At 39.8% G+C, this 19,294-nt stretch overlaps 2 protein-coding genes across 5 annotated transcripts in view; both read right to left on the minus strand.

Moving 5' to 3' along the window:
- The window catches only part of clasp2 (cytoplasmic linker associated protein 2), a 47,429-nt gene extending 44,211 nt beyond the window's left edge, over nt 1-3,218 (minus strand). For 2 of the 4 annotated variants that reach the window (XM_066674055.1, XM_066674056.1), the window contains exon 1: nt 2,150-3,218. In XM_066674055.1, coding sequence (XP_066530152.1) covers nt 2,150-2,347 — 198 coding nt within the window. In that variant the 5' untranslated portion in view covers nt 2,348-3,218. The remainder of the gene's footprint in view (nt 1-2,149) is intronic. The other 2 variants (XM_066674058.1, XM_066674057.1) reach the window with 2 other exon arrangements.
- A 1,177-nt stretch (nt 3,219-4,395) lies between these two features.
- fbxl2 (F-box and leucine-rich repeat protein 2) lies at nt 4,396-19,017 on the minus strand. Its single transcript, XM_066675112.1, has 14 exons — nt 18,516-19,017; nt 16,388-16,449; nt 16,219-16,273; nt 16,043-16,117; nt 15,675-15,769; nt 14,784-14,948; nt 11,661-11,787; nt 11,473-11,547; nt 10,359-10,489; nt 10,209-10,269; nt 10,045-10,089; nt 8,809-8,865; nt 8,501-8,713; nt 4,396-8,027 (listed from the first exon to the last, which is right to left on the minus strand). Exons 1-14 carry the CDS (start codon nt 18,543-18,545, stop codon nt 7,920-7,922), a joined length of 1,299 nt encoding a protein of 432 aa, XP_066531209.1. The 5' UTR covers nt 18,546-19,017; the 3' UTR covers nt 4,396-7,919.
- Between the last annotated feature and the right edge of the window lie 277 nt (nt 19,018-19,294).

Raw genomic sequence — 19,294 nt, forward strand, 5'->3', positions numbered from 1 at the left:
ATATAGTACTGTAATGTGCCAATAAGCATATTGACTAAATTTTAGAATTGTGGGTAACTGAGGGCCATGAAACATACATAGGTTGCTCCCTTTAAATAGCTCCAAACATAGGCTGCATTTCTATGCTGTATTTGAAGGGTTTTTGACATTGGACGTAGCCTAAACTTTGGAACACAGCTTGTATTTTTACATAATTCTGCACCATTTAAACTGGTCCATTCCTTGTGTAACATTCACAGCTGGCATTTTCCAATGGTGTTATAAATGAAAACAAAATTACACAGTAAAAAGGGGTTATTCGATAGTATGAGAGAAGGAGTATGAATTAGGTTATGTCTAAAGTTATGTACAGGATTTCTATAAATCAGCAGAATGTCCGTTTAGCTCTTTTAAACTTTAATTCATGCTACTGCACAGAGAACTCTGTCAGCACATTAAAATGTAAGCGTTTAAAGCGCCTGTGGTAGAAAAACACCTGCTTGAGCTTGATGTTAAAGAGGCACTGCAGCCTCCTCTTGCAAGGACAATGAGATTCATGGTGGGACAGTAATAATATAGGCCTCCAATGCACAGCAGTGCTTACTGTTTATACAGCATATAGCCAGATCCAAACTTAAGTTTAAAGCCCTCATAAATCAGAAACTATGAAACATTTACCTTTTGTACAGTATTTCAAAGTGAAGCACAGCACGCTGAATGCCAGAGTTAGCTCAGTTTTCATTAACGGATAAATATGGGTGGTGGAGAGGGCATTTAAAATACTGAGTTTTAGTACAGAAAAACTAGGTGTGACCAGTCCTATTATTTTCTAAATGTACACAAGTTGTATTCGTTCAATACACTTGTCAGGAAAGTGTGTCTCAAAATACACACTAAAAGAAGGAGCTTCATTAAAGTCCATTTGTATTATTGTGGTTTAAAATGATGCTCTTTCAATAACTCTATCTATAAAACACAAGCATGTACTGACAGTTCACTACATATTTTTATATGAATCATCTGAAGTCGATGTTGGTTTTTCTAAACACACAATCTATAGCTGTGGGGAAAAAGACCCTTCAATAACCATAGACATCTCATCTATAGATCATTTAAACCAACAGCTGTGAATTACCAGCACTGTTTAGCTAAGAAATTCTTATTAATGCAGTGATAATGTACACTGGCTCCAGCAAAAAAGGAGCAGACAAACATCAGTGCACAGATAAATAAAAGTAAATAAATAAATTAATTACTATTTTTGTCGCATTAGTTATCTTCATGAATTAAAAACAAAAGAGAATTGACTGCATGTCTTGTTAAAAACACACAGAGTCATCTAGCCTCAGAACAATACCCCAATGACCCCCTCCCCCAATACACCAGGACACAGATGCTCTACATTTTCCATTTACACAAAAAATAACAACCAAGTAAACGTAGGACCTAAAAATACCCAATAACCTTATATTTTAGAATACAATCAAATTGGAGACCACAGGCCTTACACATAAGATGCACGTGTATTTTACTTTCCTAACACTGGAGTAACAAAAAAAGGAATACATTGAGTGAAGCATTCTGAGAAAACGTTTCCTAACGAGCTGCAAGGATTAGAAGCCTTGAAAGTGCATTATTTCATAAGATTAAGGGACTGGAATGAGATTTAACTGAGGACTTTGGTCCAGATGCACCGTGTCTGACTGCAGGGTCACAACAAAACAATGCAGGCTACGCCTGGGCCACGTATTCCTGAATCATAACCTTCCTAGAGGCACAAAATAAAGCCTTGGGGCTTGTTAACTGAAGTACAAAAACTGTACTTTGACAGATGTGATAGTTTATGTTTGAAAATACAGGAATTACAAATGCAGTACAGATTTATTCTTGTGTCCTCAGGTCAAAGCGACAAGAGGAGTATTCAGTGGAGCAGCCTGGTACAGGAGCCTAGAAAGTGCATTATTACAAATGATTTAAAGTCTGGAACGAGAAGTAACTGACAGCTTTAAACGAGGTGTAATTTCCGAACAAATGTAGCCAGTCTTTAGTAACGGATACGCCAGAATAACTCATACTTTAATAAGTCCGTTACAGCATTGCTTCAGACTCCACCTAAAAAACATTCATGAGAGCGAAACAAGCAGAGGAAAAAGCAGTAAGAGGTTGGCACCTTGTAGTTACTGGAGTTGACCCAGCCTGTGAGCTCGTCCACGGTCTTGTCGAGCCGCGATTTGTCTTGCTCCACGTCCACGGACCTCTGCGGGTCCTGGAGGTAGTCGATGAGCTCCGGACCGACCTGCAGCCGCCGGCTCACGTCCTTTTGCATCACTTGCTGGTAAAAATAATCCATGTTGTCGTTCTCCTCCATCGCTGTAGAGCTGGTCGGAGCTGCCGAGGCGCTCCGAGGTGAACAGCGGGGTTCGTGTGTGCTCCAACTACAGGGGAGGAAATGTGGACAACAACAAAAACAGTCCTTTGGCTAACGGCGTCTCTCACAGAGAGAGTGGGAGTAGGTGGCGAAGGTCCCAGAACAGAAATTAGTTCAAGTAGCCTAAATATCACCGAACAATTTTCTTTTTTCGGCTACAATATAAAACGTTTGTCAAACACACAGATAAAACAACTTCTGAGAAGTTTCAAAGGTAGGAATAAACAGAAAAGTGGTTCAACACAACGGGTGTTTAAAGTGAGCGGCAGTAAACAGCGGGAAAATGGGCTTTACGGCGAGTGAGCTGCACGGAGGCTCAGGGATAAGCCGCAGAAGCGTCTTGAGCCTCAGTAACTGTGTCTCCGATAACGCTCTTGGTTGAAGCTAAACTTGTTGGCGATTGGCCTGGGCCCTGCAGCCTCTCCTCTGCTCCCTCGAAGCCGCCATCACCTCAGACCAGCCCGCCTCTCCCGCTTCGCTCCCCGGCTCTCTGATCCTCTCTACCGGCGAGGCGTTTTTCCCTATCCGTGGGGCGCCCCTGGAGCTCCTATTTACTCTCAGTTCCCAAACAGTTCTGAGAAACAGCTGTCGGATCTCACGGCTCCTCCGCCGGTGTCGCCGTCTCTCCGCTTGGTCAGAGACCACAGAGCAGAGCAGCCCCCAACTCCGGACAAAAACTGACAGCAGGGCCGAGGCCTAGTGGTCCTTCAGCGCCGCACTGCAGCCTTCCACAGTGCCTGTGCAAAAAACAACACACTCCCCCTCGATAATGGAAAAAGTTCCATAACACCGAATGACATTTCAGCACTAACTCAGAATATAAAATATACAACCACACGGCTTAACTGCGACGTCTGCACAGATGCGTAAGCAAAACTTAAACTTTTATCCGAGACTGAGCGTTTGATAGAGGACTGAGGCCCTCTGCTGGTGTGTGAAGAGACTACCTTCACACATAGCCACACACGTATGTTTCAGGGAAATTTGGGGACATCAGGTAGATTTACATTACATTTCTGGGGATTTATATTAACACCGTAACTGCAGCTAGCCTAACGCTTTCCCTAAAACTTCGCCTAAACACAAATTGTTTAACACATGTTCATTTTTTGGGATTCAGCGTATGGAGGAGTCCTCACAGTAGATGTGTACATTTTTTATGGTATTTTTTATTCATTCATTCATTCATTCATTATCTGTAACCGCTTATCCATTAAGAAGCCCTGCTGTGAACACACCACCCAACATATTTTTAATTCATTCATTTTCTGCAACTGCCTATCCATTTCAGGGTCGAGGTGAGTCCAGAGCCCACCCAGAATCACTGAGCACAAGGTGGGAACTCTCACACATATGGACAATTCTGAGTTGCCAATCAACCTATTAATGTGTATTTTTGAACTGTGAGTGGAAACCAGACCCCCCCCCCCCCCCCCCGGAGGTAACCCAAATGGATTTGGGGAGAACATACCAAACTGCTGTGCCCCCCCCAATGTGTTTGGCAAGCCTAAATCTAAGAAATCATTCGAAACATTGCTAAAACTGACTGACCCTCAAATTCCATTTTACTAACTGCACACTTGAGGCACAATGGCAGTTGTAAAACTGGTCTGAAAAAAAGGAACTTTTAGGGCACAGACTTTGCATTTCAGCTGTAATTATAGAAATTCTTGCAATTGTCCAACTGCAAATTTACAAATTCTTGCAACTGTCCAATTGTATTCTGCTCCTAAAACTGCCCTCCTCACTGTATGTGGGAATAAAATATAGCCATGTTCTCTTCTGGACAGTGTAATTATAGTTGTTCTTGTCAGATTCCCAATCCCAAATCCCAAAAATACTTTTTTCTGAAGGTGGGTGGGGCACACTTAACAACATTCACCACAATAACTTACTTTAAATCCAATTGCTGAGAGGCATTATATCACTTTATTGGGGTTAAATATTAGGATTTGACCCAAATATATTAATGATATAATTGTGCACTATACATTCTGTTTTCTCTATGTAGAGGTTTACCATTGAAGGTACTTCTGCCAATACAATTTAAGGTGGAACAATATTTAGGTTGTTAGATATAAGGTTGTTAGATGTGCTTAGTTTATTTAAATTAAATGGTAAATTTTTCTTTAAGCAGCATAAGTTCAAACCGTGGCATGCATAACAGACAACTATGGTAACATAACACCTACATTGTTTATTTAAGGTCAGTGTGACACAAATATAATCACTGTGGGTGTTAAGACAGCACTGGGGATTTTTCTGTTTGTTGCCAACTGGCTGATGTAGATCTTGAAATATGAAGCATATAATTTTAAAAAACCTAATATAGTATAAGGATGAAGTTTGTTACTGACACCACACTCAGACAGAAATCACCTCCTGTTGGTCGGTATCAGGTGCTAGTTAATTAATCCCATAAACAATAGCTTTTATTACAAACTACCAAGACCAAGTTGGGGGGGGGGGGTGTTCAAACATATCCCTGTCTCTATAATATTCTCAAGTTTACTGCCACTATTTCAATAAATTTTTTCCTGAAATGATATGCTTATTAGGCACCACGTGCAAGCAAGTTTATTAAATATTAATAGACACACCCTCTCTCTCTCTCACACACACACACACACACACACAGGTGTACAGTATGGCTGTAATCTCCAGTCATAATTGTAAATCTGGGGTGCACAATCTATATCAAAGTGTGACGTGAGGGTTACTGAGCATCAAAAGGTGAAACCAAATCTAAGGTCAAAGTAAAGGTCTTCACAGGACAACTTTGGCCTGTTGACAACCACCTCGTCACTTGCAGGAAAATGGCAGTTGTAACACTGCTCTTAAACCCAGAGAAGGATACATCTTGGTCACAGCCTTGGCATTTCAGTTCATGATCCCATGTGTCCTAACAAGACAGTAGGGGCTTAGGGAATTAAAACAGAAATAGCAGTAAACAATAATAGTCTTGGGACTTCTTAATCCCAGACAACTATTCTGATGATCTTACTTGAAGGTGCAAAGAAATTTGGAAAATGCCTTGGGAAGACACAGACACACACACACACACACACACACACACATTTTTGTTTTAAACCAAAAAGGGGGTTTTCCCAGTCTGGAGTTTTCCTCTGACTTTCAATACCCAAATTCTTATGCACAGTCTAGGGATTTGAAACTTGACCTTTCACATTTAGCAGTTGGTGCCACATAGAGGAAGCTTCATGAGAACTCAAAAACTGAAAACCATGCTTTTTTTTGTTCATTTGGGAGAAGTGTGAAGAAATGAGAGAAAAGAAATGTGGCTTATTTGTAGAGCTATACTGCCTCCTTGTGTACAGAGGAGAAAAATAAAATGTGCTTGTAATTCCCAGCAGCATGTTTAACATGACTAAACTACAGAGGGTGCAACATGGAGGCCAGCTATGAAACAGCTCAAGAATAAACGAGTAAGCCGGTGGAGGTGACCAGACATTCTGAAAACAAGGATCAGGGATATAAAAGCCTTCACTCATTAACACATTACCATTCACAATCTCAGAAATGTTGTAAATGTATCACTTTACTCATCAAAGGATCCTCTTACACCATCTTTACCAACCATTTAACGCTAAAAAACAAAACAAATCAAAATTTTACCCCAGGAAAATATGCATTGGACTTTTTTTTAAAAAAATAGTTACTAGAGGACTATCAATAATAACTGAAAAGACATACATTATTCAGAAATCATTGAAACAAAAAGAACAATACCGCATAAACCACACAGAATGTGACACACTGCTCAGATCTTTTATTTAAAGAAATGTCACAGTAACACCAGAACACGAGGACAATCAGGTAACTTGTTTTTTTCCAACTCTTTGTCAAAATGAAAGAGAGAGGGGGTTGTCCTTTTCTTTGATGTCAAATTCAGATTCACTCTTTATCCTTCAGAAGCGACTTCAAAATTCCATCAAACATGGGTGCGTGACTTGGTCGCAGCATATGGTCCATTGCCTGTCAACGATGGTGATTATTGTGATGGCAGCTAATGTTAAAAAAAAATTCTATGAAGCAGGGAAGGAAAAGATCTGAAGGATCACAATACAGTCCTGAGTCTTTTATCTAGATTTCCCACGCTCATTCTGGCATTGCAAAATCAAAGGCACTCACACCCAAAAGACATCATCATTGATTAGGCAATCGATTCAACAGTCATCTTAATTAGTAACATTTAGAAAAGTCTATTTAGTGCTCAATACTACATTACAAATGGTATGTAGATTTGTGCACACTGGAAAACGGTCATACAATGACACCAAGAGCTATAATGGCGGCATTGGCTTAAAAGTGCACCCTCCGTGTTGGTCATTATGGCAAATTACATGCTGGGCAATGGTCTGTTAGCTAAATAAATATGCAGTAGCTTGCAGCAATAAGGAAATAGTTATGTGGGTGAAGAGGCTATTTTAAAAGAATATTTTCATTACATATTGCCAACATGATTGAATTTGGAGTGTTGTGAATCCTGACACATACAACACACAGTCTAGGCCTTCAAGATACTGCAATATTGCACTTAGAACCTAAGAGTCTGATTCATCTTTTCATATTAGAAATCCCTCAGTCTATAAATGAATTTTGTAAATATGAACAGTATTGTCACTCTTAAGGTTCACTCCCACTGCTAGTGCCCAATCAGCTGAACAAATCTTTTGTCTTACTTACATTCTCCATCCCTTTATCCTCATCTTACTTTCTCCTCTTTACGCTCTCAAGTTCATTATGTCTTTTCCCCCTCTCTCTTGAAATAATGGTGAGCACTGACAGAAAATGAGAACCATTTGACTCCAGTTTAAACACGGGTTCCTTGGTTGTAGTGTTATATACTTTGTTGTTTTCTATATTTCGACATTCTCATACACACACGCAAACTGTAAGTTGAACAGAAGCCTCAGATTTTTGCTCCCAATTTTGAAGCAGTCTCTCTCTCACACACTGTGGGAACAATCTCCAAAAATCTCCCACAGCTAACACAAGATGCTCACGGTGTGCCCCGTTCTGCTCTTCCTGTTAATCTATTGGTTCCCTTCATGAGGGAATGCATTCCTATTGGTGACAGAGGGGCAAGAAGCAAATACTGTCTGGTTGTCATGAGGCCTTGGAGAACATCCGTAGGTCAGTAGTTCCATGTCATACTGCAATAAGTACTTCCACAAAGTTTTTTTTCTATAGATCCAAATATGAGATATATTACAAGGTGGCTCTTCCACTTTCTTATTGTATTTCCGATGGGTCAAACTGTACGAAGAAATTATTTTTCATGTCGCATTGTATTTTATTTTGCTTTTGTTTCTCAGGTAACTTATGTAGCTCCATCCAGCTGCCAGGCAAACACTCAGTGAAGAATCCATGTCTTCCACAGCCACACCCTTGTGTAGAGTTTAGCAGTGGTGTCCAGCAGGACCAGGGTAGGGTTGAGAGGTTGACTGACAGCTCCACTCTCTATGGGGTCCCTCAGTAAACCAACCCTCTGTCAGAGTATGACACAGCAGCGACAGAGACGCTGACCTCCTCCATGCACTGAAGGAGGGGGCGTCACTGGAGCAAAGTAGGCATGGACCTTAATTTCAGGTAGGTGGGCCTAGAAGAGAGACAATAACATGTTAACTACATATAATGAACACATTGGGTTCAGTCATATTTATTAATAAGCTCCATGATTTTTCCACATGGCAGTGATAAATCTGACTGCAGTGCACACTGATGTGCAAATACATTGAGCTTAATCCAATCAGAATATTGCTTTAACTTGCTTACTTGACAGTCATTGTGGCAGTGTCAGCAGTTCATTGCAGAGTTCACATTTATGACAGATAAGAGTCATTTTAAACACAAATGTAAACTGTCAAGATGGAGGGAAATTAAATAATTGATCAATACGTTTATATTGTGAAAAGAGGCACTAATGAGACCTTGAGTCATATTTGTCCCATTTTTTATTCTGACATGCCAGTGAACCTTAGAGTTAACTGAACATTTCCCAAATCTGGCTGAGTAGGAGTAAAGGAGCTGCAGGAATATGGCAGTTTAGGCATGAAACAGTGGACGACTGACCCGGATGCGCTTGATGCCTGCGCGGGTGACCTGCTGGCAGTCATAGAGCTCAATGCGCTCGAGGCGTTGGCAACTCTTCAGATGTTCCAGAGTGATGTCTGTGATCAAGGGGCAGTTATCCAGCTCCACCACCTGCAACCGCTCCTGACCACACACACTGCTGCTCAGGTGTCTGATCCCATCATCTGTTATCAGCTCACAATGTGAAAGACTCTGGAACACAAAAACACCAACAGAAAATTAAAGCATGTCCTTGATTGTTCTTATAGTCTCAGTACTAGTATACAAGCACACATGCAGGCACTCACAAGAGCCTGAAGCCGAGGGCAGTGGATTGAAAGCTGGACCAGTGTGTTGTCAGTTACCTGAAATGTCACACAAACACAAAACACTAAATAGGTTACTACTTCATGTCAGTGATGAGTACCACTGCAACAACCACAATTCAGGAGCTAGAAAATATTGTCTATCTTTGTAGTTTAAGCCCCTACAGTAATTCCCCAAACTTCGCTATGACGCTAACAAATGTCTGATATAATCAGGTTTATGAATGAACAGTAATCAGCATGATAACCGGAAATGCTAGTTTTCTTGTGATAACTGTTATCTTAGCCTACACAGCTCTGTGTCTGCCCTGTTTACATAACTTCCATACCACTTTTTGTACTTAAAATTGTGTAAACCTCAGGCAAGTCTTGGTCCAGATTGGCATACTAAACAGTTCGCCTAGGCAGTGATTTATGCATTAATATTCCCTGCTTGCTTTTAATGTCCAGAAGTATATGCTGGTGGCACATACACACACACACACTTCATTTAAGCTAGGCACCTAAACCTGTGCCAACTGCTCCAGGTATTTGTGTGCTCACTACCCCACTAGTGCACTAGTGAGTGTGTGCTCTCTGCCATGGATGGGTTAAATGCAGAAGAAAAATGATTTGTACATTGTATAATGACATTAAAAACATTTTAATCCCTTTTCCCCATTTGAGTTTAAAAAAAAGTGTGAATAATGCAAACACACAAACCAAAAATAAACAGAGGCAGTCTATTATAACACCTGTCAGACAAGTTACAAAAGATACATATAAACCTATGGTTACTTGTAATTTAGGTGCACTAACAATTATGAATTGTGACAGAATCACCAATTGAATTATGTATAATGTAAATGTTCTAGGATATATAAGGGATGTTAAATATTTTATTATGTTTATTAATATTTTCATGTTGACTTTTTGATGAAAAAAAAAGGATTTACTGTTTTGTTTTTTGTTAATAACATACAGCTTATAGGTTTACAAAATTACTGTTTTGCATAATGGCATGCATTTTTCTAAAACAAACTGATAAACAGAGTTAGTGCTCCATTCAAAACACCAGATAAATGATCAAAGATGTGACTGAATGTATACCAAATATACCAAATACCAAAAATGTATACCAAACCTGAATATGTATGCAACATTTACTACCGTTATAAACAGCAGCACTATCAACAGATGACTCTCAAAGCAAAAAATTTGCCTGATTTATCAGCTTACCAAAACACATTCTTCTAAATCCATTTTCTCCAAATCGTGGCAATTCTGAAAAACAAAACATGGAAGATAATCCACTGTCGTCCCCCAAGTCACATTGTTACCGAGACATCATTTAAGAATTTCATGATAGAGGTGTGTGTGCACAATGGTCTATACACACTCACCCTTGCCAGAACAGTAAAACCAGCATCGGTCACATGAGAGCAGCGGGCAGCCTCCAGGATCCTGACAAATTTAAACATGTGCATCAGAAACCGTGCAGGAGTGCTTGTGAGTATGTGTGTGTGTGTGTGTGTGTGTGTTTAAAGCCTTACTTTAGCTGTTGGCAGTTGAGTCCCAGTGCAGTCAGAGAGGCGTCTGTAATGTTACTGCAGCCAGATACACACACCATCTGCAGCTTGTGACAGCCTCGACACAAACTCACAAAGCCCTCATCTGTTATTTGCTGTAGGACACAAACAAACCATGTCAATTTTTGCGGTATTATCTCTTTCATATTTGTTAGGCCCATTGTACTTAAAAGTCAAAGCTAAGGTATTTCAATGGAAATTTTTAGAAGCAGATTAATTTTGTCAGTTGTACTCTACTTATCTGCTGACAACTAAAAGACGGGGGTTTGATGGAGGCACAAGGTAGTAATAACAGAACAGTGTACATCTATCTATATACATATACATACACACATTTTTAATGGCATAGCAAAAAATATATTAATAATAATAATTATATATATATTTTATTTAATTAAAAGAGATATAGACTGTCTGGAAAATTACCACCTAAAATGTAATGATTCCATACATTATATCACTCAAATGTCATTAATCATTCAGTCAATATAGGTATAGTACATGGGCCCTTTAAAATTGATAATTTCACTATGAAGCTTTCAGTTCAATACAGACCTCTTAAATCACTGCAATATCATATTGTTTCATTTGATGAAAATCAAAGATAACAGGTTTTAGAATCAAGTACTTTATTTTGGCATTAAAATCTGATATTTGCCCATGTGCATCGTTTTGGGTTTGTGTTAACAGTTTATGGAAAATGACATGTAGAACTAAATTTAATGGCCATTAAAGCCATTAAATTTAGACAATAGATTATAAAAGGAGAATAATGTACAACATACACCTCATTTTATAATTTGAATTATAAGTTAAAAGAGCAAAATTTAAAGTAGCAACAGACCAAAAAAAAAAAAAAAAAAAAAAAGAAGAGAAGTGAAAAGTTCTTGTTGCAATTCAAAACAAAAAAAGATTTTGTAGACAAGGCAAGCTTCACTGGTTATGGGATCATGATGGCGTAGCATGGCCTGGCTAGAGAACGTTGAGGTTTAACATTGTTTGCATTAACTTAAATTTAAATGAATTTTTGTGTCACTTCTGTGCTCTAATCCCTACCAAGAACACAATGAAGCCTTACTGTGCAGGATTGCATGTTGATTGTCACAAGCTCCGAACAGTGCTTCTGAAGGTGCTTCAGTGCAGTATCATCCAGCTAAAAAACACACACATCAGGGCATTCATGCACAAACCAACACTTTTATTTTTTTTTATTTGTGAAATACACTGCACTACCTCTAAACATATCACAGGAAACTGTGTGTTTACCTGTGTGCAGCCTCTAAGGAACAGTGCTTTGAGGCCAGTGCAGCCACGGCTGAGCGCTTCAATGCCATCACGGGTGATCTGATCACACCAGGATAGGTTCAGATTCTCCAGCATCCGACATCCCTCACTGAAAGGAAGACACCCCATAAATAAAATGAAAAAAAATGGCACAGACAAAACAAACACACATACATACATTTATAAAGCATGAATGTGTGTGTATGAAATATATATGCATGTACACACACACACAGACCTTTTCTTCATATAGCATTCCAGTAAACATATACAGAAAAGAGAGACCGCTTAAAACGTACCAAGAAAAAATATATAGCACCAAGGAGATATTTTTGTCAGTACCTTTTACACTTTACTTAAATATCTGGCCACCCACTTATGTGCTGCAGTCCAAATACATGTGTGGGTTTATTAGACTTTTTTGTTTGTTTTTATGACATTCAAGGCAGTATTTAAGGACAAAAATGGGCTACACCTCAGAATTTTCATTTAAGTTACTTTTCAAATGAATCAAGAGAGTGAACAAAAGGCTTATAGACCTGAAGCTGTGGAGCCTTCCTGTAATGATGTAAAGTGTATCTTATTTACTTAAAAATAAATGACATAAAAAGACAAACAGCTGCATCAAATGATAGCAAACTTAATGAAATATTGTAAAGTATTTACTATTCAACCAGTGCAGAGCAGCAAAGACACAGACCACAAAATTTGTATTGATACTCCTGTGCAGGTCAGATACTGCTCTGCCAATTATCCCATCAAATCAAAGCAAATAAACCAATAAAACAATGCATGTAATTCAGGTTTGGAAAAGTGAGCAGGGGACAAATATTTATGTGAATTCTGGGGTGGCCAGCCCATTGTTCTGACAACACATGCAATTTTTGTTTATTTTGCAAGCAAGTACCTAAAGCATATTATTGCTTATTACATTTTCATTCAATGCCTGTGGCTTTGTTTAAAAAAAAAAGGTTATAGAACAAGAAAGCTGTGTCATGCTTTAAAAATGCCTTTTTAGTTTGCCCACTCCAATGTGAATTTACACTGAGTAAATTAATACCATTTGAGATTTTTTTCAAATACCACATTTCCTTCTGCTCTCAAAGTTAAACCACAAAATTTAAATATTCCAATACTATTTTCCCTGTGAACTTTATAATAAATCATTTAATATTGCATAGTCCTCAGACTTATGATAGTATTCACTATAGCAACAAATGAAAATGATATTCTTGCAACTGATTTCAGGCACCAATTTTGGTGAACACTGATTCTTTGCTTTAGTGCCTTAAATTTTCTGGTCCATCAGCAACATTTACATACTCACTCTTAATCTCAAATCTGCTCTAACACATTTCTGAGTGAGGAACGCAGAGCTCATTTCTAATGTAACTGGGCAAGTATGTTACCAAGTCAATGGTCCATGTAAAATAATTAAATAATAAAAATAAATGCCATCAATTATGCGAATTAACACTTTGAAATGTAGTTGTTGTTTTTTTTAAGGTGCTTGACACTGCATAGAACTACATCATTTTACATTGAAATGTGCATTCTCTACCGAGCCTGTGCCATGTTTTCCAATGCATATCTTTCTTCATATTGTGTTAAATTGGATTTATATTAATAATGGGCATAATTACATTTTAATTTGAATTAAATCTAGTTTGAATTATTTTGCCTTTGTTGTAGTTTTACAGAATTATACTGAATATGAAATAAGGTCCAATACAACATTTCACACCGACAATAGGAATATATTTTGGATGTATTACATGTATTTTACAACAAACTGACTGAGACCCTGTGTGAGTCGTGTGTACATGAGCAACAATGCTCATAAAACTTTGCAGTCACTGCCCCAGGTATCCACAAAGTTTAACATGGCTAAAGTTAATAATTGTGCTATGGCCTCTGTTTGGGCTAAACATTCACCTGTGTTAGGCTACATTCTGTTTGTTTGAGTCATATTATAAATCCTCAGAGTCTACAAAGAGAAAAAGTAGAGACTGAGATTCAAGCCAATAGAAAAAAATAAAACTCTCAAAAAAGTTATATCTCAACCATGAATTCAATCAGTCATTCTCAAAACACATCATGAAAGATCCTTACAGCCAACGATCCTTGAAATTCTCCTGTTTGACAGTGAGCTCTCAAAATACTTAACTCTCAGCCTTTAACAAATGAGTAATGGAGTTAAGAGATTAAATAATGTAGCAGTGCACTAAGAGATTATGTCGTGCTGGGACGTTGTGTAATGGACTGTGGAATCTCCTAAGATAACCAGAGGAGCTTGCAGCAGGAGGTTTGGTCGTTTTATCCAATATGCCCCGAGTTAGTTTTTAACACAAATGACCAACCATTTTATAATCAAAGTGCCAAAAACAAAAATATCCAAAGCAGACATGTATTAAATACTCAAGCATGGCTGGGAAGAGCCCTTGAAATGATAGTGTGTGACCACACCATTTAACCTTTTACCTACATAGGGGAAAATACCCCTCGAAGAATTATACAAGAAATACTCCAGTGTTAATAACAAGCAGAGTCCACACGAACACCAACTCTTTCAATACTGTTTGAGCTTATCTCGTATTAGCCAGCGCCATTTCAGCCACACTGCCTGAGATTGCCTGTGATCATCATGCAACTACATAGCCTGAATTTTAATAGGACCACTGGTTAGATAGATGTGTGGGACAAATGTTTAAAGATTACGAGTTTCTTGTTTTCCCCCACAGTTTTAACCTTTGTGTTTTGTAACCATTATCAACTTAGCCAAGCTTGCAATAACTATAACCTTCGTTAGGAACTAGCACAGCTCAGGGAAGTTCCCATGATCTGTCAAAACCGCTGATTAAGGTAAAAACTCCTGTTCAGAGTTCATTGCAGAGTAGGTTTAAAACAACAACGCAACATGACTAAATGTGACATGCAGCTGTATCAACATTGACATGGCTATAGGATCTGAGTAAAATTGGTCATGATAAATTGAGAGTTTAAAATCTGGGGATATGGTGTTCAAAGTGAAAAAGACTGGGCCCCGCCCACATTCCCCTATAGCTACATCCCTATCTTCCTGAAGAGTGAAAAACTGCTTCTCACCTTAAGGCCTTGAGTGCATGGTTGGTTATGGACACGCAGGAGGTCAGGTCTAGGTGGCGGAGTTTGGAGCAGAACTTGCTGAGGCTGATGCAGGTGGAATCTGTGATCTTGGTGCAGCCATTCAAGTTCAGCTGCTCTATGTTACGACAGTTCTGAGCAAAAGTCCTGTCAACATGCACATCATGTTCAGCCTCGCATAACAGAATTTTATTGATTACAACAGATGTCAGTAGAATTAAAAACACTGAAAATGCCTAGAAGCATCAGTAATTAGTTTGGAAAGCCCTAAACAGAGACACATGTCTTCCTCATATCCCTCAAGCAGTCAAAAACTTTACCAGTCTGTACATGTTCCAGAACTGCAACATTCTGCTGGTATAGTAAAATCAACCAAGTGTTAAAGTATTATTAAGTTAAATAAATTACACATGGTCTACAGAGACAACACCTCTTAATGCACATTTAACGTTTATTTACTGAAATGTGGCTTATGCAAATGTTTTGACACATTTGATATTTTTTAATAGCTCCAGCAAACAAGCAGAACATTATGAAAGACAGAAAAAGAAAGAAAGACCCTTTCAAAATACTAATTTATTTCAATGTAGGAAATCAACAAAACATGCAAATGGACAAGGAGTGTCTACATTTTAGCTATGACTCTACACTACAATACTTTTTTGGGTGCTATACTTAGAAATCTGTTCTAAAGTGATTTATATATTGATGTTTATGTGAATAGTCTCAAAGAAATCTTCAACAGTTTTCCCAGAGTATACAGTTAAACAAAAGTTACAACATACACTTCTGTAGACAAAGATGAAAAGACAAGGGCTGTTTGATGTAACCATTCATGTTCAAATGTGCTGCACAAAAATGAATGAAACTCACTTCATGGAGGCATCTCCCACACTGAGACAGCCTCTCAGACTAAGCTGTCTCAGAAAACCACCACATCTCTTTGAAATGTTCTCCACCACACGCCCCTGAATGAGAGGGAGAATGAGACAGAGAGAGAGAGAGAAAGAGGATCAGGGGTGACGTCACAGTCTATGGATTCAGTAACAAAGCCTACTGACCCAGTACTAATCCTATACACACAGTGACCATTCCCAACACACACAAATATCACAACAAGGAATGCGATGCCCAAATACTGACCGCAAATAGTTTGCTATGAACAAGCAATCTACATTTACACTCTGCCTCACACACAGACTTTACACACTGCACAGATCACTATACGACTGCCCTTTCACCTCAATATCTGTCTGAAAGTTGAAGAGATCAATCTTCTGCCAGTTGCTTCCATCCAGCGCTAGAACATTCCATGCCTAATCATCCGCAGTTAAGGAAAGAAGAGGGAAAAATAATGAATCTTTGTTAAAATACGGTCATTTTAAAATACCGACTCATAACTTCTTGGGGAACATACCTTAGAAACCTGGGCACACCTACACAGTGTAACCACATCCAAGTAGGAGAATATCCTGGGAAATCAAAGATCATAAGGTCCATAACACAGAAATCTGACAAATGTAATCTAATCTGACATCTACCACTCACACACAGCGGACCGGGCTGTTAATAAGGACACTGCTTACCTGAGCAGGAGCTCTTTGGGAAGTTTTTTGTTGATGTGGGCTTCATCACTGTTTGAGAATACCTGGGGAATGTATACAAAGAGAAGCATATACAAAAAATTACCTCCTTGTTTCTACCACACTGTACATTTTATCAGCTCTACTGACCATAAAGGTGCACTTTACTCTTCTACAATTAAAGACTAGTTCATTTGTTTCTCTAAATTCATATTAGCCCTTTTTCAGGACCATAACAGAGCAGGTATGCTTTAGTTGGTATGCTATTCTCAGTGATGGTTGTGATAGTGTGTGTTGCTCTGGAATCAGGCAAAGCAGTCCTGCTGGACATTTTCAGTGTCATTGCTGGACTGAAATAGTCTAGTAACTATTATATCCAGCCAACAGCATCTTGTGAGCTCAGATGAAGGACTGGAGAATGACCAACAAAAATTGTACAAAGTATAAAGAGCATCAAATGACTATAGCCTGTAAATGTAGAACGAAAACTGGACTCAGTATAATGGACAATGACTTTAAATACAAAGAGGGGATTTTACATTTTTTCACATTTTACTGATTGGTGTAAGTCGTTTTTACAGTACAGACCCACAACTTTACACCATATGTCGGAATCTCTGATACTTTCCCAAACATCTGGATAATGGGGTACAATCTCACTGCTTCAGTACACTTTATGTCCAAAAGTTCTCTCATCCATTGTTTCTTCTGAAATCCCAGGATATACTTTGCAGCAGCCACAGCCTCTAACCTTCTGTGAAGGCTTTAGATTGCATTTGACCGCAAAAGCATTAGTAAAGTCAGGTAATGTGTTGGATGATTAATTCTGGATCATGGACAGAATAATTCTGAATAATTCCAAAAGGTATTGAGAGTAGCAAAGAGCACACAGACATAATACTGCCGTCTATGCCATGGATTGTGGTGAGATTTCCCGCCTGGGCAAGCACACTATTACAATCCAAATCCAAATGCAAGACTCCTAAGGCTACATTCACCAATTTAATCATGCAACATACATTTATAACAGGATTATACTCTAGAGCATTCAGGATAAGAACGTCTCCCAGAGGCACAAACGTAAATCGGATGGTGCTCCATCCCTCCAGAAAACAAAAATTCCAGGGCACAATAGGGCTTCACTACCATTGGGCATGATGTATTAAAGTTCATATACAGCTGCTCCTGAGTGTGCTATACTGTGTAATCAAATGACCGTCTGCCTCAGTGATGGGTGGAACTTAAAAATAAGGCTGATTTGAAGAGTTGTCTGGATCATTTTGGACATTTAAATGTAGTCACACTGTCAGCCAGACAGGCATAAAAAGAGAGAGAAAGAGAGAAACAGCAATTATCAACAGAAAATAGACATGCCCCTGGTAACTACATTACACAGTCTCCGCCATGTCCTTCACTTCATCACAGAGCCTATATTAAAGTTGACGGCATGAATCTGATCTGCTGCACTGCATTCGCTCGTTTGTGATCGCCTTTATCACGAACAGCGGGTGCGCGCCCGTCTATCAGCGTTGATCTAAAGTCCAAGGAGCGCGCGGGCCAATTCCAACGCTAAACGGATTCGGGCCTCGCGCCCGCTACTGCGTTAGACCCGGATTACCATTCACAGACAAAAACCGAACGACGACGACACGTAAAAACATACACACACGTCGCCCCTGAGCGCGCGCTCGCTCACACACAAACACAACCTCTCTTTTACACACACATGTAAACATACGCCCTCTCGCTCACGTACACAAGCACAGATAAAGACATGAATCTGAAGTTGGTTTCTTATTGGAATGTTCCGCTCCACCTTAAAAGGCACAGCTGTTATAATCTGGCGCCCTGTCTGCTGCATCGTTTAATGTGGAAACTACATTTTGGGAGATTAAAAAGCTGGCGAACAAGAAGCCAACTCCAGCCTCGTGATATGCACACTCACAGCCACAGGCGCCAGAGTGTAACTGCTGCACCATTTAAGGTGGAACGGAAAATTCCAATAAGAAGCCAGCTTAGGCTTCGTGATATAACTTATACACACATCGTCGGTCAGTCACGCGAGCCGCCACCGCCCGTGTCCGTTTTCTTCATACACTCTTTAAAATAAAAGGCACGGCAGGCCTCTTACCTCAAACCTGCTCTTGGCGATGCCGTTCATCTCCGCAGCGGCGTCGACACCAACAACAACAACGCAACGGCGTCGACGACGGGCCGCTTCTTTATTCTGCTGCTCGTTCGTTCGCTCGAGGTTCCGCAGCGTGGCGTCGCGGCGCGCGCTCTCCGTGGTGTGGCCTACTTACGGCTCGTTCGCGTGCGTGTCTCGGGAACCGGAGGCAGGGATCCGGGGGGCTGGCCGCCGTCCGCCAACCATCCCCCAGTCAAAACAACAACAATAATAACAACATGGACGAGGAGCAGCACTGCCGCCGCTGCTGCGCCGACCTCACTTCCGCCTCGCGAACCGACGTTTCCGCTCACACATGAACCTCTCTGGTGCCCGACGAGCCGTTAGACGACGCACGGGAAAACAGAACTGAATTAGCCCACGGTCCGGGTCCGTAAACTCCGCATTAGCAAAGCTCCGGTTAAGCTCGCCTGCGCTCGGTGGCGCTGCCAGCGGATTGGTGGGCGGCGCTCTGACGTCATTTCTGCGGGAAAAGCCCGCATGGTTCATTGTTTTGATTGCGTTCACGCGGAACTAGCGTTTTTTGCATGACCAGTGGCCTCATTAATAACAATGTAATAACTGGTATCTTCCCTACGTTCTAGGAGATGAGAGGATTAACGAGTTAATTTTGTTACATGTCTTCGCTGAGGACATACACTGGAGCAGGGCGCTGTTTGACCAATAAAGCCAAAGGAATTTCTCATCACGTTTTACATAAGATTTACTCTGTGAATCCGGTT

This window comes from Hoplias malabaricus, chromosome 6 (genome assembly GCF_029633855.1).
Source record: "Hoplias malabaricus isolate fHopMal1 chromosome 6, fHopMal1.hap1, whole genome shotgun sequence".
Taxonomy (NCBI): domain Eukaryota; kingdom Metazoa; phylum Chordata; class Actinopteri; order Characiformes; family Erythrinidae; genus Hoplias; species Hoplias malabaricus.